At 43.1% G+C, this 23,003-nt stretch overlaps 2 protein-coding genes across 2 annotated transcripts in view; one reads left to right on the forward strand and one right to left on the reverse strand.

Annotated features, from left to right (window-relative positions):
- FAM98B (family with sequence similarity 98 member B) overlaps window positions 1-4,202 on the forward strand; it is a 49,997-nt gene extending 45,795 nt beyond the window's left edge. The window contains exon 8 of the mRNA XM_036245746.1: window positions 3,594-4,202. Within this exon, the coding sequence (XP_036101639.1) occupies window positions 3,594-3,971 (378 nt within the window). The 3' untranslated portion in view covers window positions 3,972-4,202. The remainder of the gene's footprint in view (window positions 1-3,593) is intronic.
- A 3,447-nt stretch (window positions 4,203-7,649) lies between these two features.
- Window positions 7,650-23,003, reverse strand: part of RASGRP1 (RAS guanyl releasing protein 1) — an 86,806-nt gene continuing 71,452 nt past the window's right edge. Inside the window, exons 11-17 of the mRNA XM_036257763.1 lie at window positions 21,727-21,831; window positions 20,864-20,973; window positions 20,117-20,261; window positions 19,417-19,453; window positions 18,608-18,757; window positions 15,289-15,665; window positions 7,650-9,982 (exon numbers count right to left, since the gene is read on the reverse strand). Coding sequence (XP_036113656.1) covers window positions 9,848-9,982; window positions 15,289-15,665; window positions 18,608-18,757; window positions 19,417-19,453; window positions 20,117-20,261; window positions 20,864-20,973; window positions 21,727-21,831 — 1,059 coding nt within the window. The 3' untranslated portion in view covers window positions 7,650-9,847. The remainder of the gene's footprint in view (window positions 9,983-15,288; window positions 15,666-18,607; window positions 18,758-19,416; window positions 19,454-20,116; window positions 20,262-20,863; window positions 20,974-21,726; window positions 21,832-23,003) is intronic.

Raw genomic sequence — 23,003 nt, forward strand, 5'->3', positions numbered from 1 at the left:
TTACAGATTTTTGTTTGTTTGTTTGTTGTTGTTTTTATCCTCACCAGAGGACATTTTTCCATTTTTTGTCCAGGTAGAGTGGGAGGGAGAGAGAGGAAAAGAGAGAGAGAGAGAAACATCCATGTGAAAGGGACACATCGAGTGGCTGCCACCCACACAACCGACCAGGGCTGGGGACAAACTGCAACCGAGGTACATGCCCTTAGCAGGAACCGAACCCGGGTCTCTCAGGACCGCAGGCCGACGCTCCAACCGCTGAGCCAAACCGGCCAGGGCTGTTTTTACAGATTTTAATCCATTCTTCTTTTATGTCCTAGCGAACTAGAAAAGACAGTGGTGTAAGGGCTTCAGTTCATCTAGGCTTAGTTTTGTGTGTGCATGTTCATTTGAATTTCTGTATTCATAAATTAAACCACAGTTTTGTCTGAATTAGAGGAATTAAGAATTGATTTTATCAATAGCTTTAGGAAGAATTATTTTTCTATCTAAGAATGTAATCATTCTTTGTCAATGAAAATCTATAGGGATTGTTTCAGGTACTGACAACTTCCCTATATCCTTGGTGTAAAGGGAAGAGGACATGCTTTGGAGTTATACAGATCGGGGTTCACATCATAGCCCTATTGTTTGCTTAGAGGAATCACCTTGGTCAACCACTCAGTCTCTTAGAGGTTTCCCGGTCCAGAGTGTAGACCCATTTCTCTGACAGTGATCTTAAGCTCAGAGAGTCTGAATTTTTTACTTTAACAGCAGCAACAACAATAAACTAATCTGGAATGTCTATTAGCTTAACTAGAATGTACTCTTCATTTAGATAGAGCACCCTATGACAGAATATGACAAAAGAGCAAAAAATCAGAAGTAAAGGATTCGGACTATTTTAAAATATCCTTTCTCAGTATAGTGAGAAATGTATCCTTGATGCAGGATGCCAAAGGGATGGCTGTTTCTAAAGTCAGTTTGCCTAATTATTGCTCAGTTAGGCACTAGTGTTAATGCCTCCTAATTATATTTAAATCAACCTCTATCTTCTGAAAGTATTCTGTCTTTAAATAAAGGTGGGGCAGAAGTAAGTTTACAATTGTGAGTACGTGAAACATGGAGTTTATTCTTGTATTATTATTTATTAATAATTGTACTGTTACTGCATCAAGAGTTCTGTTTTTTGGGGTTTTTTTTTTGCTTGTTTGTTAATCCTCACCTGAGGATATTTTTCCATTAATAGAGTGTGGAAGAGAAGGAGGGAGAGAGAGAAACATTGATGTGAGAGAAACACATTGGTTGGTTGCCTCCCACACAACCCTGGCCAGGGACCAAACCTGCAACCTGGGTACATCCCCTTGACCAGGAATTGAACCCTTGAACCTTTGGTCTGTGGGCCAGTGCTCTAATTGCTGAGACAAACTGGCCAAGGCAAGAGTTCTACTTCTTTAAGTGAAATTGCCCGTCCCTTTTTGAGTATAATTTGCAATCTAGTTATTCGAGGGCAATCAATTTTTTTTTTGCATTTGAGAGACTGATTTCTTGTTATACTAAACCAGGAATACAAGTTTCCATTGAAACTGCAACTGTTAACAGAATATGGTTGAATTTACTTAAACCTTCAAGGGAAATAAGAGGATCAAACAAAGCCAATGTATGTAGTAGCCCAAGATTGGTTTGGGATAAACATAAGGATCACAGCTTTCAGTATACCTCTCCAGCAGGTATCTGCCTTTGTTCTCCTATCCCTTTCCCTCTTAATCATTTGCTTCATTAACCAAGTGGCTTTTCCCTCTCTATTGCAAGTATAAGCCAACCCAATAGTGCCCCTTTGCACATGATGAAAGCCAAGAGAAAGTTTATAAATCTTATTCCAGGGTACAAAGTGTGTACACACCCAGCCCAGCACACAGTATGTGGTGTCAGTGCACATGGTAGCAACTTGAATCAAATCAGCATTGCTGCCATGTGTAACCTGTTCCATGGCCCTGTAGCTAGGTCGGTGTCCCTAATTTACTAGACTAAAATAACAACATGGCAGAGTACTTTTGAACTCCAGATATTCTAAATACTTCTAAGAGGCTTCTAAAGTGATATAGAACAGAACTGTATCTCAGAAACCAAGGCATTAGGGAGGAATATTGATGGGCTCTTTCTGGGACTTTTTCAGGGGGTACAGAGATGAAGAGGGGAAATGTTAGATAGAACATCTTTTTGAGTCTTATGATCGGTTCTTGGAGCAGCCTTTCCATATACCCACCAATGTGGCACGTTTAGTGGAGAGATCAAAGAGAATAAGAACCAACAAAAGCTATTTTTTTTGGTTTTGGTAATTAGGACATTATTGCTGACTTTAAAAGAATGTTTGCATACTTTGAACCTTCCCTCACAGTGAGAATGTTGTACTTTTTGTCTTGTATGACATAAATGACTAAAACGTAGTTTTGGGCAGAGGATCAGTGGAAGTAGAAAGTAACTGATTCACAGATCAGTTTTGTTGAGGCAGTTACTGTGTTCCTTTTCCTGAAAGAGACTAGCAGGAAGCTGTTGGCTTACCCTTGGCTGGGGTTGGTGAGGAGGCACCCTTTCCACTGCTGCCTGCCTGTCTCCGTTCATGGCCTGGAGAGAGAGCCTTTCTACAGGAGGCCTGGGTCTTAAACCGCATTCTTGGGTTAGCCTTCAAAGTGTCATAAAGCTTGGTGAAGGAAGAACCTCAAGTATTTATTTGTTTAAATAATGTAATAACTAGTGTCATCATTAAAAGCTAGTGATGATACTAATTCATTCTTTCTGTTGTTTTTTTCAAAAGAGATACTTGTATCTCTTTGCAATGCTGTCTTGGATTATAGTTATTATAGTCATCTTTGACCTCATTATAGCCACATGTTATCACATATACTTCATACATGTTGAAATAAAAATGAGATTAGAAAAAGTCTTTTTTTATCCTCACCCGAGGATATTTTTGCATGTATCTTCAGATTGAGCGAGAGGGAGAGAGGAAGAGAGAGAAACATCGATGTGAGAGAGACACATCGAGTGGCTGCCACCCGCACGACCCAACCAGGGCTGGGGACAAACTGCAACCGAGGTTCGTGCCCTTAGTGGGAACTGAACCCAGGCCTCTCTGATCCGGGGGCTGACGCTCTAATCGCTGAGCCAAACCAGCCAGGGCAGAAAAAATCTTTTATTGGATAGTCCATTACCAAGTCAGTGGCAATGGAAGGTCCAGAGTTGTAGTATAAATGGACATTAATTTAATTTGGGGTCTGTAGTTTATGTATATTAATGTTTTGTTAAAAAGCTTTCTTAGTATAATAGGTACTATATTTGTTACAGAATTTGCTAAACATATTTAAACAATAGAAAATAACAAGTAGCAGAAATATTTCCCTAGATTGTTTAAAAATAATACCACATTGTGAGGAATTTGTCATACCTCACATTTATATTTTCAATATTAATTCATACTGCCATTCTGATACTTTCATGTTCTTAAATGTTTGGCTTCTGTTTCTTTATTAGAACAATAATTTTAATATCACTTGAATCCTTTATGTAAATCTTAACTTAAAATATTGGAAAATGAAAGAAACTGTTTCTTCATACAGGTGCTGATGGGAAGGGTGCCTGACAGGGGAGGACGACCGAACGAAATCGAACCACCACCCCCTGAAATGCCACCGTGGCAAAAGAGACAAGAAGGCGGCGGAAGGGGTGGTCGGGGTGGCGGTAGAGGAGGCGGTGGTAGAGGCGGTGGTGGGGGTGGAAGAGGTGGCTGGGGAGGGAATGGGGGAGGGTGGGGAGGAGGTGGAGGAGGTGGTAGAGGGGGAGGTTTCCAGGGCAGGGGAGACTATGGTGGGAGGGGAGACTACGGTGGGAGGGGAGACTATGGGGGAAGAGGGGGCTATGGGGGAAGAGGGGGCTATGGGGGAAGAGGTTATGGAGATCCGTATGGAGGAGGTGGTGGTGGATATAGAAGATATTAAAAATTACAAAATTAGATAGCAATGCTTACTTCTTGGTAGATACATTAAGCATAGTGTTCTGAATAACGTACTTGAATGTCAGCTATGAAGTAAACACCATGTTAGATTCCTAGGTATCATCCTTGAACTGGTTAATATGTAAGAGCATTGTTTCGTACTACTATTTGATCTCTTGGACAGAGTGATGAATTTTTTTTTTCATATTCTGTGTACCCTTGAGCATGTTATATCTTTAAAAAAATGAGCAAAAACTATTTTTAAAAATGTAAATATTTATTACCATCAAACTTGGAAAATGGAAAGTATTTTATTGTTATGATTGAATTTAGATTGTTACCTGTATTTTGTTCAGGTTTGAGACACATAAAACAGACCCCACTTGTTATTAGACTATTGCCTCATTTGTATTCCTGTGTTTTGTATTTATTAATTTTACTTTACAAAATAGGGAAAGGGACTGATAGTTTTGTTCAATAGGTAGTTGTCATGACTTTTTTTTTTTTTTTTTTATTCCTCTGTTCAGGTTTCTGTTAAAGTTTCATTAATTGAATCAGCCTGAGTCTACTTTTGGTATGCATATTTGATTGATTTTCCAACTGGATTTGAAATCTGTGATTTTGTTTGACAAAGCAAAGTTAGGTTGAGGTCAGAATTACTCTAAAGGGACAAAGGCATGAACCAGTTTTACATGATGATGATGATGTATAAAATATTCCTATAAATTGTTTCTTCATCCTTTTGAGTCATATCATTTTAGATATCGGAACAGAATATTAAAAGGCAGGTTGAGCTGTATTACATTAGGATTAGAGGGGTAATTTCCAGTTTTAATAGATCTTTCTTACAGCTAGATTTAGAAAACACAGGTTTAGGGAAGGGTTGTATATGGGTTGGTGATTGGAGCAGTCAAAGGCTTGGTGACCGGGGGTTGTGAGTTTGAATAATGGCACTGGTCCAGGGGTGCTGTGGGCTAAAATGACCAAAGGTCTCAAGGATTGATTTGTCCTCATTTGTCAGATGAGGAATGTGATGCTTGAGCCCTACTCGGGTTGTTTCATAAAGACCTAAGTACAAGTCACATTTGTTGGGAATTTATAGTGGGCTTATTGTGACTGGTTCAAGAGATGGGCCAGCTAAGGCACTTTTCTCTTATGTAGAGAAATAGAGAAAAAGAGATAGCCACCCAGTTTTTAAATTCCCACTGTGTAGTCTGTCCGATGTAGGCTTCTGGTCAACACCTGTGCATAACACTTTTCTATGCGCTAAACAACTCAACAGATAGAAAGCTGAGTACCAGTGGACAGATGGTATCTGATATTTTATAGTTTTTTGTTTTATAGTAAATCCTGTGGTGAAATCTAAAATAATGTTAAAACTTTCGCCCTGGCCGGTTTGGCTCAGTGATTAGAGCGTCAGCCTGTGGTCCAGAGAGACCTGGGTTCGGTTCCCGCTGGGGGCACTTATCTTGGTTGCAGTTTGTCCCCGGCCCTGGTTGGGGTTGTGTGGGTGGCAGCCACTCGATGTGTCCCTTTCACGTCTGTGTTTCTCTCTCTCTCCCTTCCTCCCTCCCACTCTATCTGAACAAAAAGTGGAAAGAGTGTCCTCGGGTGAGGATAAAAAAATAAAATAAAATGTTAAAACTTTAAAAGTAAATATTGTGTATACTGATGTCTTGGCCATGTGTTTTTCAAGATAACCCTTCAAAGAAATTTGTTCAGTATAGTAAAACAAATTTTTTTGGTTATTTGTAAACTTAGAGTATTTTTTAATGTGCTTATATTTAATGAAGAGACTTATTATTTGTGATTGTTGGAGAAGAATGTTTTCCATAATTAAAACATACTTTTACCAGTAGCTATGAACCCTGAAAAGTAATTTTTAGAAATATATAAGCAGAGACCAATGGAGTAAAATATTTCAAGAGTTGCTAGTTAAAACAGAAAATGTTCATTTAAAACTTTTACATTGCTACTTCATTTCTTTCGGGAGCTTGAGTTGCTGACACAGATGGGGTTTACAACACCCTTTGACTTTTCTCACTAAAGGTTTCTGAGTGATGACAGAAACATTAGTTCGTCGGTCTCTGTAAGATGTCTTTGGACCGTCCCAGGAGTGCTGTTCGTTGCCCACAGGGATCCTGTAAATCTTACCCAGCTTTAGCACTTGCTCCCGGAACCCTGTTGGAGTGGGAGCCTCACATATTTACACGTTCCTATAAACTTCACTTGAATAAAGCTGGGTGGTCGAGACTCAGATACCTTCCTCTTTCTTCTAAGATTTTCGTAATAATCTTTGTTCAGTAAAAATTTCATTTGTAGAAGAGTGTGTTAAGCAATATCTAAAATAGCATTAAGGAAATCTGGGGCCTTCGTGTGAAAGGTGTCATGTGATGAAAATGTTTTATAAAACACTTGTAATACCTATGTAGTATGATGAGTGTACCTCACTGCTTCCTGAACTGAAGTCCAGCAGCCTGTTCTGTGAGCCTCCTCTTCATTCCTTTTGCCTAGTTCTCATTTTCATTTTTTTCCTATTACCTTGTTTTCCCTCCCCTTTTATACTTTTCTTGCCTGGGTCTAGCCTTTGGTATCTAATAGCATCTATATAGATAAGTCTTTACTGTGAGTTGAGGTAACTACTCTCACATCTGGACCATATAAGGAAATAAGTCTTGTCCATACACAACCACCACACCATCACCCATCAGATGTTTTCTTTGAACCTGTTACCTTGTGTTCTGCAGATCAGGGAAACCTTTCCTCGCTAAACAGAAAAACACATTTTAAATGAAAAACATTTAATTACCTGTATTTGTGTCAAAAGGTTTGAAATCCAAAAAAGATTTGTCACCTCAGGATGTTCTGAGTAGTGATACTATATCTTGTAAGGAGCACAGGATAGAGATATTTGGGATGGGAATTGGGAGATATTGGGAGAGGAAATCGAATCTCTTTCAGGTTCAGGTTGTCAGAGTGACTTCATTATTTTGTGTAAAGTATTAAGAAGTGCAAGAAAGATAAATACACCCATATTCAATTGTATCAGAATGCATTCTGTGCTGGAATTTGAGTGATGGGAAATGTTTTCCCTCTTCACTGGGGAGTAAGGGAAATCATGGCTCTCTGTAATCATTAAATAATCATGAGCACAAATGAATTGCTCTGGGGTGGTCTGTACACTAGATTGAACCATGGTCCTCTACCACGTTCACCCACAGCTTCAAAGTCACTCTAGGTGCTAGTTTTCTTAGAACTGTGGAATTCAAGACCAAAGCCACAGAAATGGCAGCCTCAGATTTGTCTCCTTCACTGTTAAGTGTTTATAGACTTACTATTTGGGGGATCAGTCATTATACAATAAGATGGGAGAAGTTTGACTATTTCTGTACTGTTACTTTGTGTTATAAAAAGATTCAGAAAAAATTATACTGAATAATTAGTTGCTTTGCTTTTCCTTCCAGAACTGTTTGCTAATACAATAGGGAAGTGGTTTCAGCTGTGGATTATAGTAAAAATTCAGGTTAAGCTTCTACATATTCATGAATTAGAAGAAATACAAGACAGCTGTATTGTAGGGATCCTAATGTCTTTTATCATACAAATATTACACAAAGAAAACTTACATTAGGTATAAAAAAAAAACTTTACAATCTGTACATTTGTTTTTTCCTTGCAGTTCTTTTACATAGTACATCTTTAGACAGAAATTCACAAATAGTAAAAAGGCAAGTCAGTTACCAAAAAAAAAAAAGAAGTGACATTGCTGTTGACAAAGTTTGTCAATGTTTTGGCAGGTAAATATATGCCCAAACTTATTTCAAGTCAGTATAAGACACAAAAGTTTGTATCCTAGACTTAACAACCAAAAGTCTGTCCCAGATTAGTTCTGTAGATTCCACACAAATAATATGAATTTACACACTGTACTTCTTTGGCTCTGGCTGGGCTGTAAAAACCTGTGATGAAATTACTGCTTCCTGTCCATTTCAGGGGTAAGTTCTGCAATGCTTAGACCCTCTAGGCTTGCTAATTTGACTAGTTACCTTTTGAATTCCTACAGATTACCCACATAGAAACTAACCTGGAATGTGTATTTTGGGTAGAGGAGGAGGAGAATGAAAAAATTTGTGTTACATGGCTGTGTTTAAAGAAAATTGAGCTGTACTGGTTTTGGTTTATAGCAGAGGTAAAGATCAATAGCAAAGAATATGAATTTTAAAGATTATCATAAACTCATGTTCCATATAAGGTAAGTAGCAAAGTAAAATAGCTTCTATAAGCTTACTTACCAGGTGGGATTTTTGAGTTAGGATTCTTTAAAACCCAGTGGAAAGCTAGTCACTAGCTTGATCACTGAAGGTCAGTACAAGGAGGTATGCAAAGGGGAACTAGTCTTTCCTCAAACTTCTTAAATGGTTTGACTATCCACATAGGCTATACTGTGTACGTGTACTCTATTCTGGTTAAGACTTGGTGTTGGCTTTAGGTTTGGAATTTCTAATTGTTGGGATTATATTCTTGGCATGTTGGCCAACTTGCTTATGAATTTCAAGTCAGTTTGGTACCAGGCTTTCTAAACATGGAAGGTAAGTTCTCCCCTGCCCCCCCCTCCCGGAAAAGAAAATGATCATATGAATCTTTTTAGAGAAATAAGGAGTCTGACAAAGAAATTTGTGAACAGTTGCCCAGACAACTAAATGAACCTATTTATCATTAACCTTCATTAATAGACAACTCACAGGGTTCTTGCTTGTGATTTTGCCAAATAGTACAATTTATATCTTCATCTTATGACAAACTGAACTTTATACTTGTGAATTTGTGTAATTCACTTCCACAGTTTATGAAGGAGGAAACAAAATTCCAAGTCACATGCATGCCTGATATTGTATATAATATATATACATATGTACACGCTGTCAGCTGTTATTGAAGGCTCTGATCCAATTAGCTTATTTCTAAGTAGTAATAGTGAAGGCAGTATAAACATAAATTCAGCTCAAAAATAGTTACTAAAAAAAAAGGTATAGATAGCACATGAAAAGCTAAACAAACTGTTTTTAACAACAGCCATAAAGTCCTAATTCTATTCACTATAGATTATATGAGGACATATGTTTTGCATTATGTTGATTTTAGGTAATTAGCCAGTCATGTATGAGATGGTAATAGCTGTGTTTTTAGGTATTTAATTTGGTTACTTATGACTCTGAAACTAAAACTATGAGATGATTTGCAAATGGATAATGTCATGTTGGTTAACAGGCCCCTACAATCTGTACCTACATTTCTAGAAGTTCGGTTCTAGGTAGATATCCGTGTGTGTGTGTGAGTGAGTGTAGTGCGGAAGGATGGGGGAAGGCTAATTGATTAGATTTGAGGTAGTGAATTGGGAACCAGATTCATAAAGAATGCTGGAACGTAGAGGAAATGAATCTACTTTTAATATTATAAGCAAGCTTTGGATGGAACAAAATACAGCCCTCAGCTCACAGAAAACCTCTGGGAAGGAAGCAAATTCATTTTCCAGGGATTTTAGTTCTAAGGAAGCAGCAGCCGAGCAGGCCACATAGGAAAAGCCACCTTGTCAGAAAACTAGGCATGTTTTTATTACCCTTTTGCTATTAGTCTTAGGGGGAAAAGTTTCTGATATGAATGGCAAAAATTTTGTATTCTTCAGTTTTCCTCCCCTTTGATTCAACTGACTGGAAGAGAAAACAGTGCCACACATTAGGGGTTGGGGTGGGGAGACTAACTAGCTTTTCTTTCCTTTCTAAAGCTGGTCACTCTAAGCTTCCCTGGTCTTTGTGTTGACTGGTTTGGAAAATGAGATCTCTGATACACTTATCTACCGATTGTGCTTCTTGAGGTTCTGGGCTAAGAACAGTCCCCCTGTTCCATCTGCGCTACGATGTGATTGCTTTTTGCAAGTTGGAGGCTTTCTATTTTCTTCTGTGCGTATTTCAGTTGGATCTTTAGAGCATCATTATCTGCTTTCAGTGTATTTATTTCCTACAGAGAAAGGAGAATTGGGGTATGTTAATAAAGCAGCAAAGAATAACAAATCATTTACAGTATCGGGAGTAGTACACTTGATTGGCATCTCCCATTCATTGTAGCTGAGCATTAAAAACTATTTTCAAGACAGTTATTTTACCCTGAATAGAAAATAAGTTGAATATCAAATGAGCATGTGCAAACAGTAGTTTTTGTTTATCAAAGATGTGAGTGGCTAACAGGCCACTCTCTGGGCAATAGGTGGATAATGACAAAACCTTTGGCAGTTGTGTAACAGGAGACCTAAACTTGGCAGAAACAGAGTCTCTGGTTAGGTTTTAGGTATGAAGGCAGTGACTCAGATAACTTTAATATGAGGTATCATAGTTCATTTATTCCAAGTGCATTTACCCTGAATCACTGAAAACTAATGAACTCTTTTGGTAAAGACAGGAATTTTATCCCATTCTTTAACCTGAGATGTAGTTATCTAGTTTTCAGTTATTTAATTATATGGACAGAGGTTGGTTTCTAGTCTTGACTTTTTAAAAATTGAAATATATTTGACATACAACATTATGTAAATTTAAGGTGCACAACATGTTAATTTCATATATATTGTAATATGATTGCCATTGTAGCCATAATTAACACCTCCATTATGTTACATTAATTAATCCTTTCTTTTTAGTAGTTGGAATAATTCTAGTCTTAGCATGTTTGATGATTTTAATACAATATTGTCTCTAACCCCTGTACTGTGCATTATATCGCTAGGAATAATTTACCACTTGTAAGTTTGTACCCTTTGAACATCTGTCCTGTCCTTCCACCCTCAATGCCTAGTAACCATTTTACTCTGTTTTCACATGTTTGGCTTTTTAAAATGTTACATGTAAGTGATACAGTACAGTATTTGTTTTTCTGACTTATTTCAGCATAATGTGCTCAAGGTCCATCCATGTTGTCACAAACAGGAAGACTTCATTCCTTTTATAGCTGAGTAATATTCCATTGTATATGTGTACCACATTTTCTTTATCCATTCACCCGTCTTTGGACACTTGGGTTGTTCCGTGTCTTGGCTATTGTAAATAATACTACAGTGAATAGGGTGGTGCATTTGGTTCAAGTTAGTGTCTTCATTTACTTCTGATAAATACCCAGAATTGCTGGATCATATGGTAGTTCTATTTTTAATTTTTTGAGGAACCTCCATATTGTTTTCCATGGTGGGTTTACCAGTATGCATTTCCACCAGCAGTGCACAAGGATTCCCTATTCTTCATGTCCTTGTCAGCACTTACTGCTTGTCTTCTTGATGAGCGTTCTTCTAACAGGTGTGAGGTGATAGCTCATTACAGTTTTGATTTGCATTTCCCTGATGGTTAGTGATGAGCACATTTTCATGTACCACTTGGCCATCTATGTGTCATCTTTGGAAAAATGTCTGTTTTTTTTTTTTTTAATCCTTACCTGAGGATATGTTTATTGATCTTGGAAAGAGAGGAGGGGAGAGAGAAACAATGATTGGTTGCCTCCTCTATGCTTCCGACAGGATTGAACCCTCAACCTAGGTATGTGCGCTGACCAAGAATCAAACCCGAAACCTTTTGGTGTTTGGGACTCTGGCTCCAACCAACTAAGCAATCCAACCAGGGCTGCCTTTTTTCTTTTTTTCTTTATTGATTTTAGAGGGAGGAAGGGAGAGAGAGATAGAAACATTAATGAGAACACTGATTGGCTGCCTCTTGCATGCCCCCCACTGGGGATTGGGCCCACAACTTGGGCATGTGCCCTGACTGGACATTGAACTGGAGACCTTTTGGTGAATGGGTTGAAGCTCAATAACTGAACCACACTGGCTGGGCAGGGCTGCCCATTTTTTAATTGGATTTTTGTTACTGAGTTGGATGAGTTTTTCTTAAGGTATATAAATTTTAGATATTAACCCCTATTCTGATAGTTTGCAAAAATTTTCTCCGATTCTGTAGACTGCCTTTATCGTTTTGTTTCTTTTGCTTTTAGGTTTGATGTAGTCTCATCTGATTTTTACTTTTATCATTTTTGCTTTTGGTGTCATATCCCCCCCAAAAAACATTGCGGAGACCAATATTGAGGGGCTTCCATCCTATGTTTTCTTTCAGAAGTTTTATAATATCAGGTCTTATGTTTGAGTCAATTCCAGTTTCATTGTTCTTTATGTGTTTTTCCAGTTTTCCCAAAACCATTTGTTGAAGAGACTATATTTTCCCCCTTGGGTGGTCTTGGCTCCTTTATTGAATATTAGCTGACTGCATAAGCAGGGATTTAATTCTGGGCTCCCTTTTCTGTACCATTGGTCTACATGTTTATTTTTGTGCCAGTACCATACTGTTTTTATTATTGTAGCTTTGTAATATAGTTTGAAATCAGGGCATGTGATGCCTCCATTTTTAAAAAATAATCAGGATTTCTTTGGCAGTTTGGGGTCTTTTGTGGTTCCATACAATTTTTAGGATTTTTTTCCATTTCTTGAGGAATGCCGTTGGTATTTTGGTGGGGATTGCACTCAATCTACAGATTGCTTTGGGCAGTGTGGTTATTTTAACAATATGGATTCTTCTAATCCATGAACACAAGTGTCTTTCCATTTTTGTTGTAAAGATCTTTTGCTTCCTTCGTTAAATGTAGTCCAAGTATTTTATTGTTTTTGATACGATTGTGAATGGGATAGTTCATTTTTTACAGGTATAGAAAAGCATCTCGTTTCTGTATGTTGATTTATGTATCCTGCAACTTGACAAATTGTTGGTTAGTTCCGAGTCTTTGGGATTTTCTACATACCGACTTACAATATCCACAGATGATGATAGTTTTCTTTCCTGTTGTGGATGACTTTGATTTTTTTTTTTTTTTTTCTTACCTAATCACTCTGGCTACTATATTGAATAAAAGTGATGAGAGTGGGCATATACTGAACCATCCTTGCATCGCAGGAATAAATCCTACTTAGTCATGGTGTATAATCCTTTTCATGAGTTCCTGATTTTGATTTGCTAATTTTTGTATCTGTATTGATCAGTGATATTGGTCTTTGGTAACAGTAATGGTGCCCTCATAGAAAGAGTTTGGAAGTATTCCCTCCTCAATTTTTTGAAAGTGAGAGGGATTGGTGTTAATTCCTTGAATGTTTGGAAAAATTTGCTAGTGAAGCCATTTGATCTTGGGGTTTTCTGTGTTGGGAGGTTGTTCATTATAAGTCTGTTCAGCTCTCTATTTCTTTTATAAAATTTGTTGGCATATAATTGTTCCTAATAATCTCTTATGGTCTCAGGTATTTGTGTAGTAACAGTTGTAATATCACCTCTTGCCTTTCTAATTTTATTTGAGTCTTCTGTCCTTGCCAAGCCTTTAGCCAGACTAAGCAAATTTTATCTTTTCAAAGAACCAGCTTTTATAGTTTTGTCGAGCCTTTCTATTCTTTTTCCTATTTCATTTATTTCCACTCTGATCTTTTTTATGATTTCATTTTTTTCTGCTAACTTTGGGCTTAATTTGGTCTTTTTCATCCTCTTGGGTGTAAAGTTAGGTTATGCATTTGTTGCTATAAACTTTCAGAACTGCTTTTGCTGCATATGTTTTGATATGTTTTATTTCCATTTTCATTTGTTTTAAGGTAATTTTTAATTTCCCATTTGATTTATTTGACCCAGTGATCAGTTTTCCTATTGATTTCTAGTTTCATTGAACATTGTGGTCTGAAAATATAGTTGGAATGATTTCAGTCTTTAAATTTGATGGGAATTGTTTTATGCCTTATCATATGGTCTATCTTGCAAAATATTCCCCGTGCTCTCAAATTTTTTTTCTATATATCTGTTAAGTCGATTTGTTCTAGAGTGTGGTTCAATTCTTACGGTTCCTTGTTAATTTTCTGTCTGGATGATCTATCCATCACTGACAGTGGGTATTGAAGACTCCTACTATTATTTTTTGGTCTCTTTCTCCCTTTAGCTCTGTTTCGGTGCTCCAGTGACGGCTGCATATGTATTTACAATTGTTGTACCTTTCCTCAGTGTTTTTGGCTTGAAGTTTATATTTTGTCTGATAAAAGTATGGCTATGACCACTTTGTTTTGGTTTCTAGTCATATGGAATATCCTCTTCCATCCCTTCAATTTGAGCCTATGTGTTTTTAGAGCCAAAATGAATTTCTTATAGGAAGCATATACTTGGATTTAGAAAAAAAAAAAATCCATATGGCCACCCTGTGCTTTTTGATTGCTGAATTCAATCTTTATATTTAGAATGATTACTGATATATAAGGACTTACTGCTGCCATGTTACTGTTTGCCTTGTGGTGGTTTTCCATGGTAATTTGCTCAGTCTCCCCTTTTTATGTTCCATAACTCTACTTTAGATGTTTGCTTTGTGGTTACCATGTGGCTTATAAAAAAACATTATAGATACAGTAGTTGTATTATGCTGGTAGTACCTTAATCATCATTTGTCTGTAATGTTTCCACCCTTTGACTTCTCCCTCTTTGATGTCAGTTTACCTCTTTATGTTGTGACTTCATTGAGAATTAGGTAATAGTTATATTTAATACTCCTTAAGTCTTTATATTATAATAAATGGTTAACACATGTTTCTAATTCTGTAGATTTGCCACCTTCGTTAGAGTAGTGTAGGTTGTGGGCCCGTAGGCAGTTGTCCAAATACTCTATTAGACATTGTGAGCCTAACGGAACAAAGCAGTTCCCAGTAGTACAGTCTTTACCATTTTATAGATTAGGTTGCCGGGTATTATATCCAGCTGTGCATTCACCAGCCACTATTGCTTTAGCTCTTCGAATGTGTATGGGAGGTCAGCACGTTACCTGATGTGTCAGACATGATTTCCCTCACAGCAAGAGGGGGCTTTCCTTTGGTAGCACACAGATCACCTACCTTCTTTAGGAGACGCCTAGGCAATCACGACGCTCCCAAAACATCATCCTGATGAAGACGTAAAAACTATGGGGGAGGATTTAGGCAAGGTCATTTTATGTCTCATCTAGAAAAAGGGTGTGGTGTCAGCACAGTAAAACCAGAAGCCTGCTGTGCACAGGTTTGGGCACTAGCACAGACGGTGCCTTCTTGGCATCAGGAGCCCTGTGCACCACCTGCTGCAGTCGCGTGAATCAGGGCCCCACTCATTTCTTTGAAAGAAAGCCAGAATCCTTTTCTTTTTGCTTTATTCTGCTAGTAATGCACCTGGACTGAACCTTCAGTTTACATGTGCTCCCCTGGTTTAGCCCCACTTCTCTACGAGTCTGAATAGAAAAGGAAAAGGTACCTGTTCCAGCTCCTGGTAGGTTGGGAGTCTGAGGTGACGGAGCTCCTCCTTTGACTTGATGAGGGAGTCTTTATTCTCCCACTTGACAAAAGCCCGCTTTCTGACCAGAACGGGGCTGGGGCATGGAGATGTGGGGCTGGGAAGCACGTACAGAGTGCCCGGGGCTGCCTTCCTGGGGGAGCACAGTGCGGAAGGGCCCTCGCTGCCAGCGCAAGGCCCCGACTCAGTCTGCGTGGCCTTGTGGGCGACAGTTCTCTTCAGCCTCACAGAGATCTTCTGGGAGGACACGCCCATCAGCATGATGGTCCGATCTCTCGTCTCTTCACTCTGTTCCACAGCCTCCCCATTAGGGAATGTAAAAGGTCCATCCTCGGGTACTGTAGGAAGACACAGGACATGTTCGTCATCTAGTTCAGACAAGCAGAGACGCAAACGGATAGATGAGTTTCAAAAGATCTTATTGTTACAGGAATTCCAGAGGCCCAAAATGGACTCATCTTTAGGCACCCAATTTAGGGGGTGAAGGGGACTGAAATTCAGGGGCTTCGCTGGCCAAGCCATGGCTGCTAGCACCAGGCTGCAGCACCCCGAGGAAAGGGCATCTTTTTCTATTTGCACAGAGGTTTCCTAGAGGGTTTCTGTTTCTGCAGAAAAACAGAAGCCCCTGCCTCGGGGCTGTCATGTCTCACAAGTACCTTCAGCACTCTGGTGTGGGTTCTGAGACAGGTGGCCTGGAATACAGGAATTCTCTGTGCTACCCATTGGCCCATTTGTACAACAGGCACAGCTTAACTGGGAGAGGGGAGTTCTAGTTGCGTGGACGGTATCAGATGTATTGCCCTCATTTGATACTGGTTAGAAAAGACAGGAGTCATTCTGGTTTTCTTTTGCCAACTAACAGCCGTATCCAGGACTCAGCCTAGATGTCAACCTGGGGAAGCAGAGCAGGAGCAGATGCAGGGGAGGTGGCTTCAAGATAAACAGCAGATCACCTATGTTGACTGCTTTGCTATGAAAATGTTACATATCTATTTCTATTACCACACTTTCCAGCTAAGACATTGGATTGGTTTTGTCAAAATGGCTTCTGAATGAGAGTTCTCTACTTAGCATCTGAATCAGCAGTTGCAATACTTACTAGAAACCTTTTAAGGATCCTAGTTTAATTTTTCCCTGGGGGAACAAAATTTAAATTACTATTAAATATTTAACCCTTTTTCCAGACTTCACGCTGAGACCCCAGACCTCTGTGCTATTCTCAGCTACTTTTCTCCCATGAAAATTTGCATTTTATGACAATTGTGCCCAAAGATGATGTGTAACTCTTAAAATATAGAGTACATAATATACAGGCCTGTCTTCATCATGGTATTTGTGCTGGTTTCTATTAAGAAAGAAGGATAAAGGTAATCTTTCCTTCCTGAGAGCTTCATCCTTCCCCTTTCGCTTCCCGAGATGCACGTTCCCAATGCCCCCTTAGTCCCCAATGTCCCCTTAGTTCCCAATGCCCCCTTAGTCCCCAATGTCCCCTTAGTTCCCAATGTCCCCTTAGTCCCCAATGCCCCCTTAGTCCCCAATGCCCCCTTAGTCCCCAATGTCCCCTTAGTCCCCAATGCCCCCTTAGTTCCCAATGTCCCCTTAGTCCCCAATGCCCCCTTAGTCCCCAATGCCCCCTTAGTCCCCAATGCCCCCTAGTCCCCAATGCCCCCTTAGTTCCCCAATGTCCCCTTAGTCCCCAATTGCCCCTTAGTCCCAATGCCCCCTTAAGTCCCATGTCCCCTTAGTCCCAATGCCCCTTAGTCCCAATGTCCCCCTTAGTCCCCAATGCCCCCTTAGTCCCCAATGTCCCCTTAGTCCCCAATGTCCCCCTTAGTCCCCAATGCCCCCTTAGTTCCCAATGCCCCCCTTAGTCCCCAATGCCCCCTTAGTCCCCAATGCCCCCTTAGTCCCCAATGTCCCCTTAGTCCCCAATGCCCCTTAGTTCCCAATGTCCCCCTTAGTCCCCCAATGGCCCCTAGTCCCAATGCCCCTTAGTTCCCAATGTCCCCTTAGTCCCAATGCCCCCTTAGTTCCCAATGTCCCCTTAGTCCCCAATGCCTGAGTCCCCAATGCCCCTTAGTCCCATGCCCCCTTAGTCCCCCAATGCCCCCTTAGTTCCCCAATGCCCCTTAGTCCCCAATGCCCCCTTAGTCCCAATGCCCCCTTAGTCCCCAATGTCCCCTTAGTCCCCAATGCCCCCTTAGTCCCCAATGCCCCCTTAGTCCCCAATGCCCCCTTAGTCCCCAATGCCCCCTTAGTCCCCAATGCCCCCTTAGTCCCCAATGCCCCCTTAGTCCCCAATGCCCCCTTAGTCCCCAATGCCCCCTTAGTCCCCAATGCCCCCTTAGTCCCCAATGCCCCCTTAGTCCCCAATGCCCCTTAGTCCCCATGCCCCTTAGTCCCCAATGCCCCCTTAGTCCCCAATGCCCCCTTAGTCCCCAATGCCCCCTTAGTCCCCAATGCCCCCTTAGTCCCCAATGCCCCCTTAGTCCCCAATGCCCCCTTAGTCCCCAATGCCCCCTTAGTCCCCAATGCCCCCTTAGTCCCCAATGCCCCCTTCGTCCCCAATGCCCCCTTAGTCCCCAATGCCCCCTTAGTCCCCAATGCCCCCTTAGTCCCCAATGCCCCCTTAGTCCCAATGCCCCCTTAGTCCCCAATGCCCCCTTAGTCCCCAATGCCCCCTTAGTCCCCAATGCCCCCGTAGTCCCCCAATGCCCCCTTAGTCCCCAATGCCCCCTCTAGTCCCCAATGCCCCCTTAGTCCCCAATGCCCCTTAGTCACCAATGCCACCATTAGTCCCCAATGCCCCCTTAGTCCCCAATGCCCCCTTAGTCCCCAATGCCCCCTTAGGCCCAAATGCCCCTTAGTCCCCAATGTCCCCCTTAGTCCAATGTCCCCTTAGTCCCCATGCTCCCCTTAGTTCCCAATGTCCCCTTAGTTCCCAATGTCCCCTTAGTTTCCCCAATGTCCCCTTAGTTCCAATGTCCCCTAGTTCCCAAGCGTCCCCTTAGTTCCCAATGCCCCTTAGTCCCCAATGCCCCCTTAGTTCCCAATGCCCCCTTAGTTCCCAATGTCCCCTTAGTTCCCAATGTCCCCTTAGTTCCCAATGCCCCCTTAGTCCCCAATGCCCCCTTAGTCCCCAATGTCCCCTTAGTCCCCAATGCCCCCTTAGTTCCCAATGTCCCCTTAGTTCCCAATGTCCCCTTAGTTCCCAATGTCCCCTTAGTTCCCAATGCCCCCTTAGTTCCCAATGCCCCCTTAGTCCCCAATGCCCCCTCACCGTGGAGCAGGTCCTTGGCGCCCAGGGAGCAGAGGCTGAAGGGTGGGCCCGCAGAGGTGCTGCTGTCCGTGAGCGCTGAGCCCTTCGCTCTCTTCTTGCACTCGAACACCACCAGCTCTTTGCACTGTTTGTGGCAGTTCATCCCACAGTCTGTGGACGAGACACCCAGTTAGTGTTTCACTTGTATAGGGCCCTCTGTCCTGTCGCACGGGCCGTCCGCCTTCAGGAGCCAGGCTGCCTAACGTCCCTACTGGGCGCAGCACTCTCCCTCGGGCGATTCCGGGTTGCTCAGTCTTGCCGTCGCCCTGATCATGAGTCTCAGGAGTGGAAGCAGCATCCTTGACCTTGGAGGGAAGAGGTGGCGTCTTGGTGATCCCACACACACTGCCTCCGCTAAGGGGACCCTGTGGAGGCTCCCAGCTCTTAGGTCTTCCTCCTTCCTCGTGGTAAAAGGGCTTTCCTAGTCACAAGGAGGATCTACCTGATCAAAGGCAAGCTCATAGGTCTGTTCCAAAAGTGATTCTATGCCTTTCACTGGGGACCCACCTCTCCATGGCCATATGAGAGCATAACGTCCTACCAGCCGCCCCTATTCCCAAGGCAGAGAGGGTCTTGTAAGGGGAGCTGCATAACTGGTCCCCTCTCCTGTGGTGGCAGTCACTCCCGGGCTCTTCCAGGGAAGCCAGTGTGAGGACGAGGCTGTGCTGGGAAGTTGTGGACTGAGGGGACAACTGCTATGAGTGAACAGTGCTTTAGAGGCGAACACCTGAGACCAGGGACGACAGTGCGACCGACAGGGCCAGCCTTACCTTTGCAGCGATATCCTTGTTTGATCACTCCCCAGAGCTAGGAGACAAGAGACAGAAGGTACCGGACATCACTCATCTGTCCCGCAGGAGGCTAAGCACTGACACACTCTTGATTTTCCCTCTTTCTACCTCAGGTGGGAGGGAAACCTCATTCTCATATGTATTGTCCCTCCTGGCCTTAAATTGAAAACAGGAGGAGTTTGTGCTGATCAGAGTCACGTGCTCTCAGGAAGCTCACAGGATTTATGAGCCAGGCCTTCTCCCGGCCAGAAGTCAAGTCATAGGACATACGGCTCCTCGGGGCCCCAAACTAAGAACAAGTCTACAGAATCCTGGGGTCGGGTGGGGCAGAGGGTGGCAGGCCCCAGACGACTTCTTAAAGGTAGTTAGTTCCTTTTGAAGTGGGAGAGGTGAGGATGTCTCATTTTCCCTAACATTTGGACCAGCCTATGAATATATAATACTTAAAAATATATATCCCAAGTTTAATACTTCTTTAACGTTTATCCGAGCCTCATACCAGAGGGGAAAAGATGAGCGAGAGTAAACACCATGCATTTGAGGGCTAGGTCACTCGGTGCTTGCTTAGGCTCTGAGCCGGATGAGTTGATAAGGGTTATGAGGTCTGTGCCCAGCTTAGTCGCTGAACCTGTCTTGTACCCCTCCCCAAGTTCAACCCTGAGGCACAGCGACAACTTACAAATCCAGCGCAGTTGTCACAGAAAGTAGGCTTCAGGTAGGTCGTCTCCTGGAAGTTGTGAGGAAAGCCCAGGCCCAGCTTGGAGTAGATGGAGCTGGCCCTCATGAAGTAGGCTGTGATCTCGTCCCTGCTGATGAGGCCTTCCCTGCCAGCAAAGACAGACCGGCATGGGACGGGGAGCAAGGGCGGCTTCTAACCGGAGAACCTGCCCGCCCTTTTCCTCCTCGGGCGGTAGCACAGTGTGTATCACTTCACGAGCCCTCCTCTTAATCATACATGAGTAGCTTGTAATGAGTCAAGACAGCATTACTCGTTTTGATAGAGTTGTTCCTCGGCTAACCTAGGTTCTCCCAACTAACTCAGTCCCCACGCACAGGCCTTGGAGAGAAATGATGGGACTGCACCGGGGAGCAGTGCCTCGGGCCGCAGTTCCCGCTTCGGACAGCACGTGCACACAGCACACCCGCCACCCATCTGTTTAATTTCACGTCAAAAACCAAGACAACTTATGTAACCCGGGGAAAGTATGCAAATTACTAATAAATATTCGTTTCCATAATCTGTACAGACAAAGCAAAGCCAGGCAGGCAAGCACTTGGAGATTGCTCTCTCGGCCCTATTAATGTAGCCTGAACATTCATTACGTGATCACAGCAGCAACAGCCACGTTTCCGAGTTCTCAGGATGCACGCACGAGCTGCTCGTACCCAGGGCTCAGGACCACCCGTTCCTCACGCAGACCCTCACCTGTCCTTGTCCATCACACAGAAGGAAAACGGGAAGCTTGCAGCAATCTTTTCAAATTCTTCCTGAGAAATGTATCCATCTTGATCATGGTCATAGTTCTTGAAGACAGACTGTGAAAAAAGGAGTTTCTTTGGTGATTACCCAAGAGAAACCAGTCATTTCTCCCTTTGGACAAACGGGCTGCAGCAGCTGGTGACAGCCTCTCCCGAGCCTGAGTGAGAGGGAGTAGGAAGCTTGCTCGCCAAGCTGTTGCGGGGTTGTGGCCACGCCAGGAGGGTGCTCCATCCGTGAGCACAGCTGTGCTGTCGCCCTGGCGAGGGGACTCCATGCTCTGCACAGAGGGACGTCCTCCCTGCGCTCTGCCCTCGTCCGGCTCCGAGCGCACCTTCTCCTAAGCTTTGGCCCAGATGGAAGTGCTCCCTCCCCCTTCTTAGTCCTGGTTGTTCTGTCACTTCTAGCTCTTATTTTTCTGCTCTTAGCTGGAGTGGGCCACACGGGTAAATGCAGAAACACGGATGTGTGACTGCTCCTTCGGCACCAGCACGGTGGACTGAATCAAGTAGTGCCGAGGTTCCCCGTTTCATATTCTCATTACCTTTGACTCGAACCTTTCAAACACCTCTCTGCCTCCAAATCAACTATAATACTCGCTTGCTGGGTCTCGAAGAGGAGGCTCACCTCCCTCACGAGGTAGTATGCGCACAGTGTAGCTTCTGGACTGTCCTGTAGCCACAGTGTGAGGAGCGGCTCCCTGGCTCACAGAGGAACGAGTGTCTCACCTTGGTTTCCACTGCTGTGCGCCCCTCCTCCTCCCCACACAAAGCGCAGCGCCCTGCTGCGGTCTGGGGACCAGCTGTACTTACATCCACCATCCTCTGGACGTGTTTGCTGATGGTCTTTGGGTCGGGTTTGGGAGATACTCCAGAGGCCCAGTCCACTACCACGGGTGGCTTGGAAGGGGTTAGGGGCTAAAGTGAAACAACCAGAGAAGCCCCCGTGACTACAGCGTAGGCGACAGCCCCTTTCCCTCCACCCGCTGGCTGCGGCCGCCCGGGACTGCAGACCCCCCGGGACTGCAGACCCCCCGGGACTGCAGACCCCCCAACTGGGCGCCCGCAAACGGAAACAGAACAGCGATCCTGGCTAACACAAGATTGTGTTTCGCTGTTTACAAAGTGTTCCTCACGTACGTTATCTCCATCTTCGGATGACTGCGTTTCAGTTCCCTCTCCATTAAACCTCTGTCAAAGCTCTCATCAAAGAGTGAAGTAGATCACTGAAATTTCCTCCCTGTTCTCCACTTACTAGTTCGTAGAGACATGGATGAGGAGAAAAATAGCTAAAAGGCCGGATGATACACAAAACAATCGGAGGCCTAGAGATAGAATTCATTCTTAAGTAGTTTAAGATTTGGCCCAAATGAAAACCTCTTCTAAAGACAGGAGAAGGCCCCTTCTCCACTGCAGTGCCTTCTAGCCCTGCAAATGGAACGTGGCTCATACTCTCCGCGGACACCTGTCCTTACAGTGGGAAGCTCCTCGGCCATCTGAACAGGTAGGCTGAGTTTCTTAGGTGGGGCCCACTCTTCCCTTGTGGACCATTTGTTTTGGGGCTGGGAAGCTTCCCAGGACACTGGGGAATTACTGGTCCTTCAGAAGGAAGATGAATAATTAAACCTGCCCGTAGGAGAGGCGGGCCAGATGGCCTGTGGCGTTCGGCTACCCAGCGCCAGGACCTGCTGCGTGAGGTCTCTGCACAGGAGGCCAGAAGACTTAATAGACTGCTCTTCTGACCCAGCTGGAAATCCTCCGAAGTTAGCTTCTGACAGTGTGCAAACTGATGCGGGCCCATTTGTAGTAAACAGGAGGGAGGGGCCCCGCCGGCCCCAGTCCTCCTCTAGCCTGTGAACCCCCACTGACTCCACCACTGCGTTATTTACTGCTCACGGCCAGCCTTACCCTTCAGGAAGACTAGGCTCTGTGTGGTCAGGAACTGTCCCTCACACATGGTTGAAGCTCTCTCTGTCCTAGCACAAGGCTGGGCACACAGGAGAAACAATCCTCCTGTGAAACTGAACTGAACTGAAAGTCGGTTCCTTCAGATGAATACATCTGCTACTTTCAAGACTCCCAAGAGGACC

This window comes from Molossus molossus, unplaced genomic scaffold, assembly GCF_014108415.1.
Source record: "Molossus molossus isolate mMolMol1 unplaced genomic scaffold, mMolMol1.p scaffold_m16_p_1, whole genome shotgun sequence".
NCBI classification, from domain to species: Eukaryota; Metazoa; Chordata; class Mammalia; order Chiroptera; family Molossidae; genus Molossus; species Molossus molossus.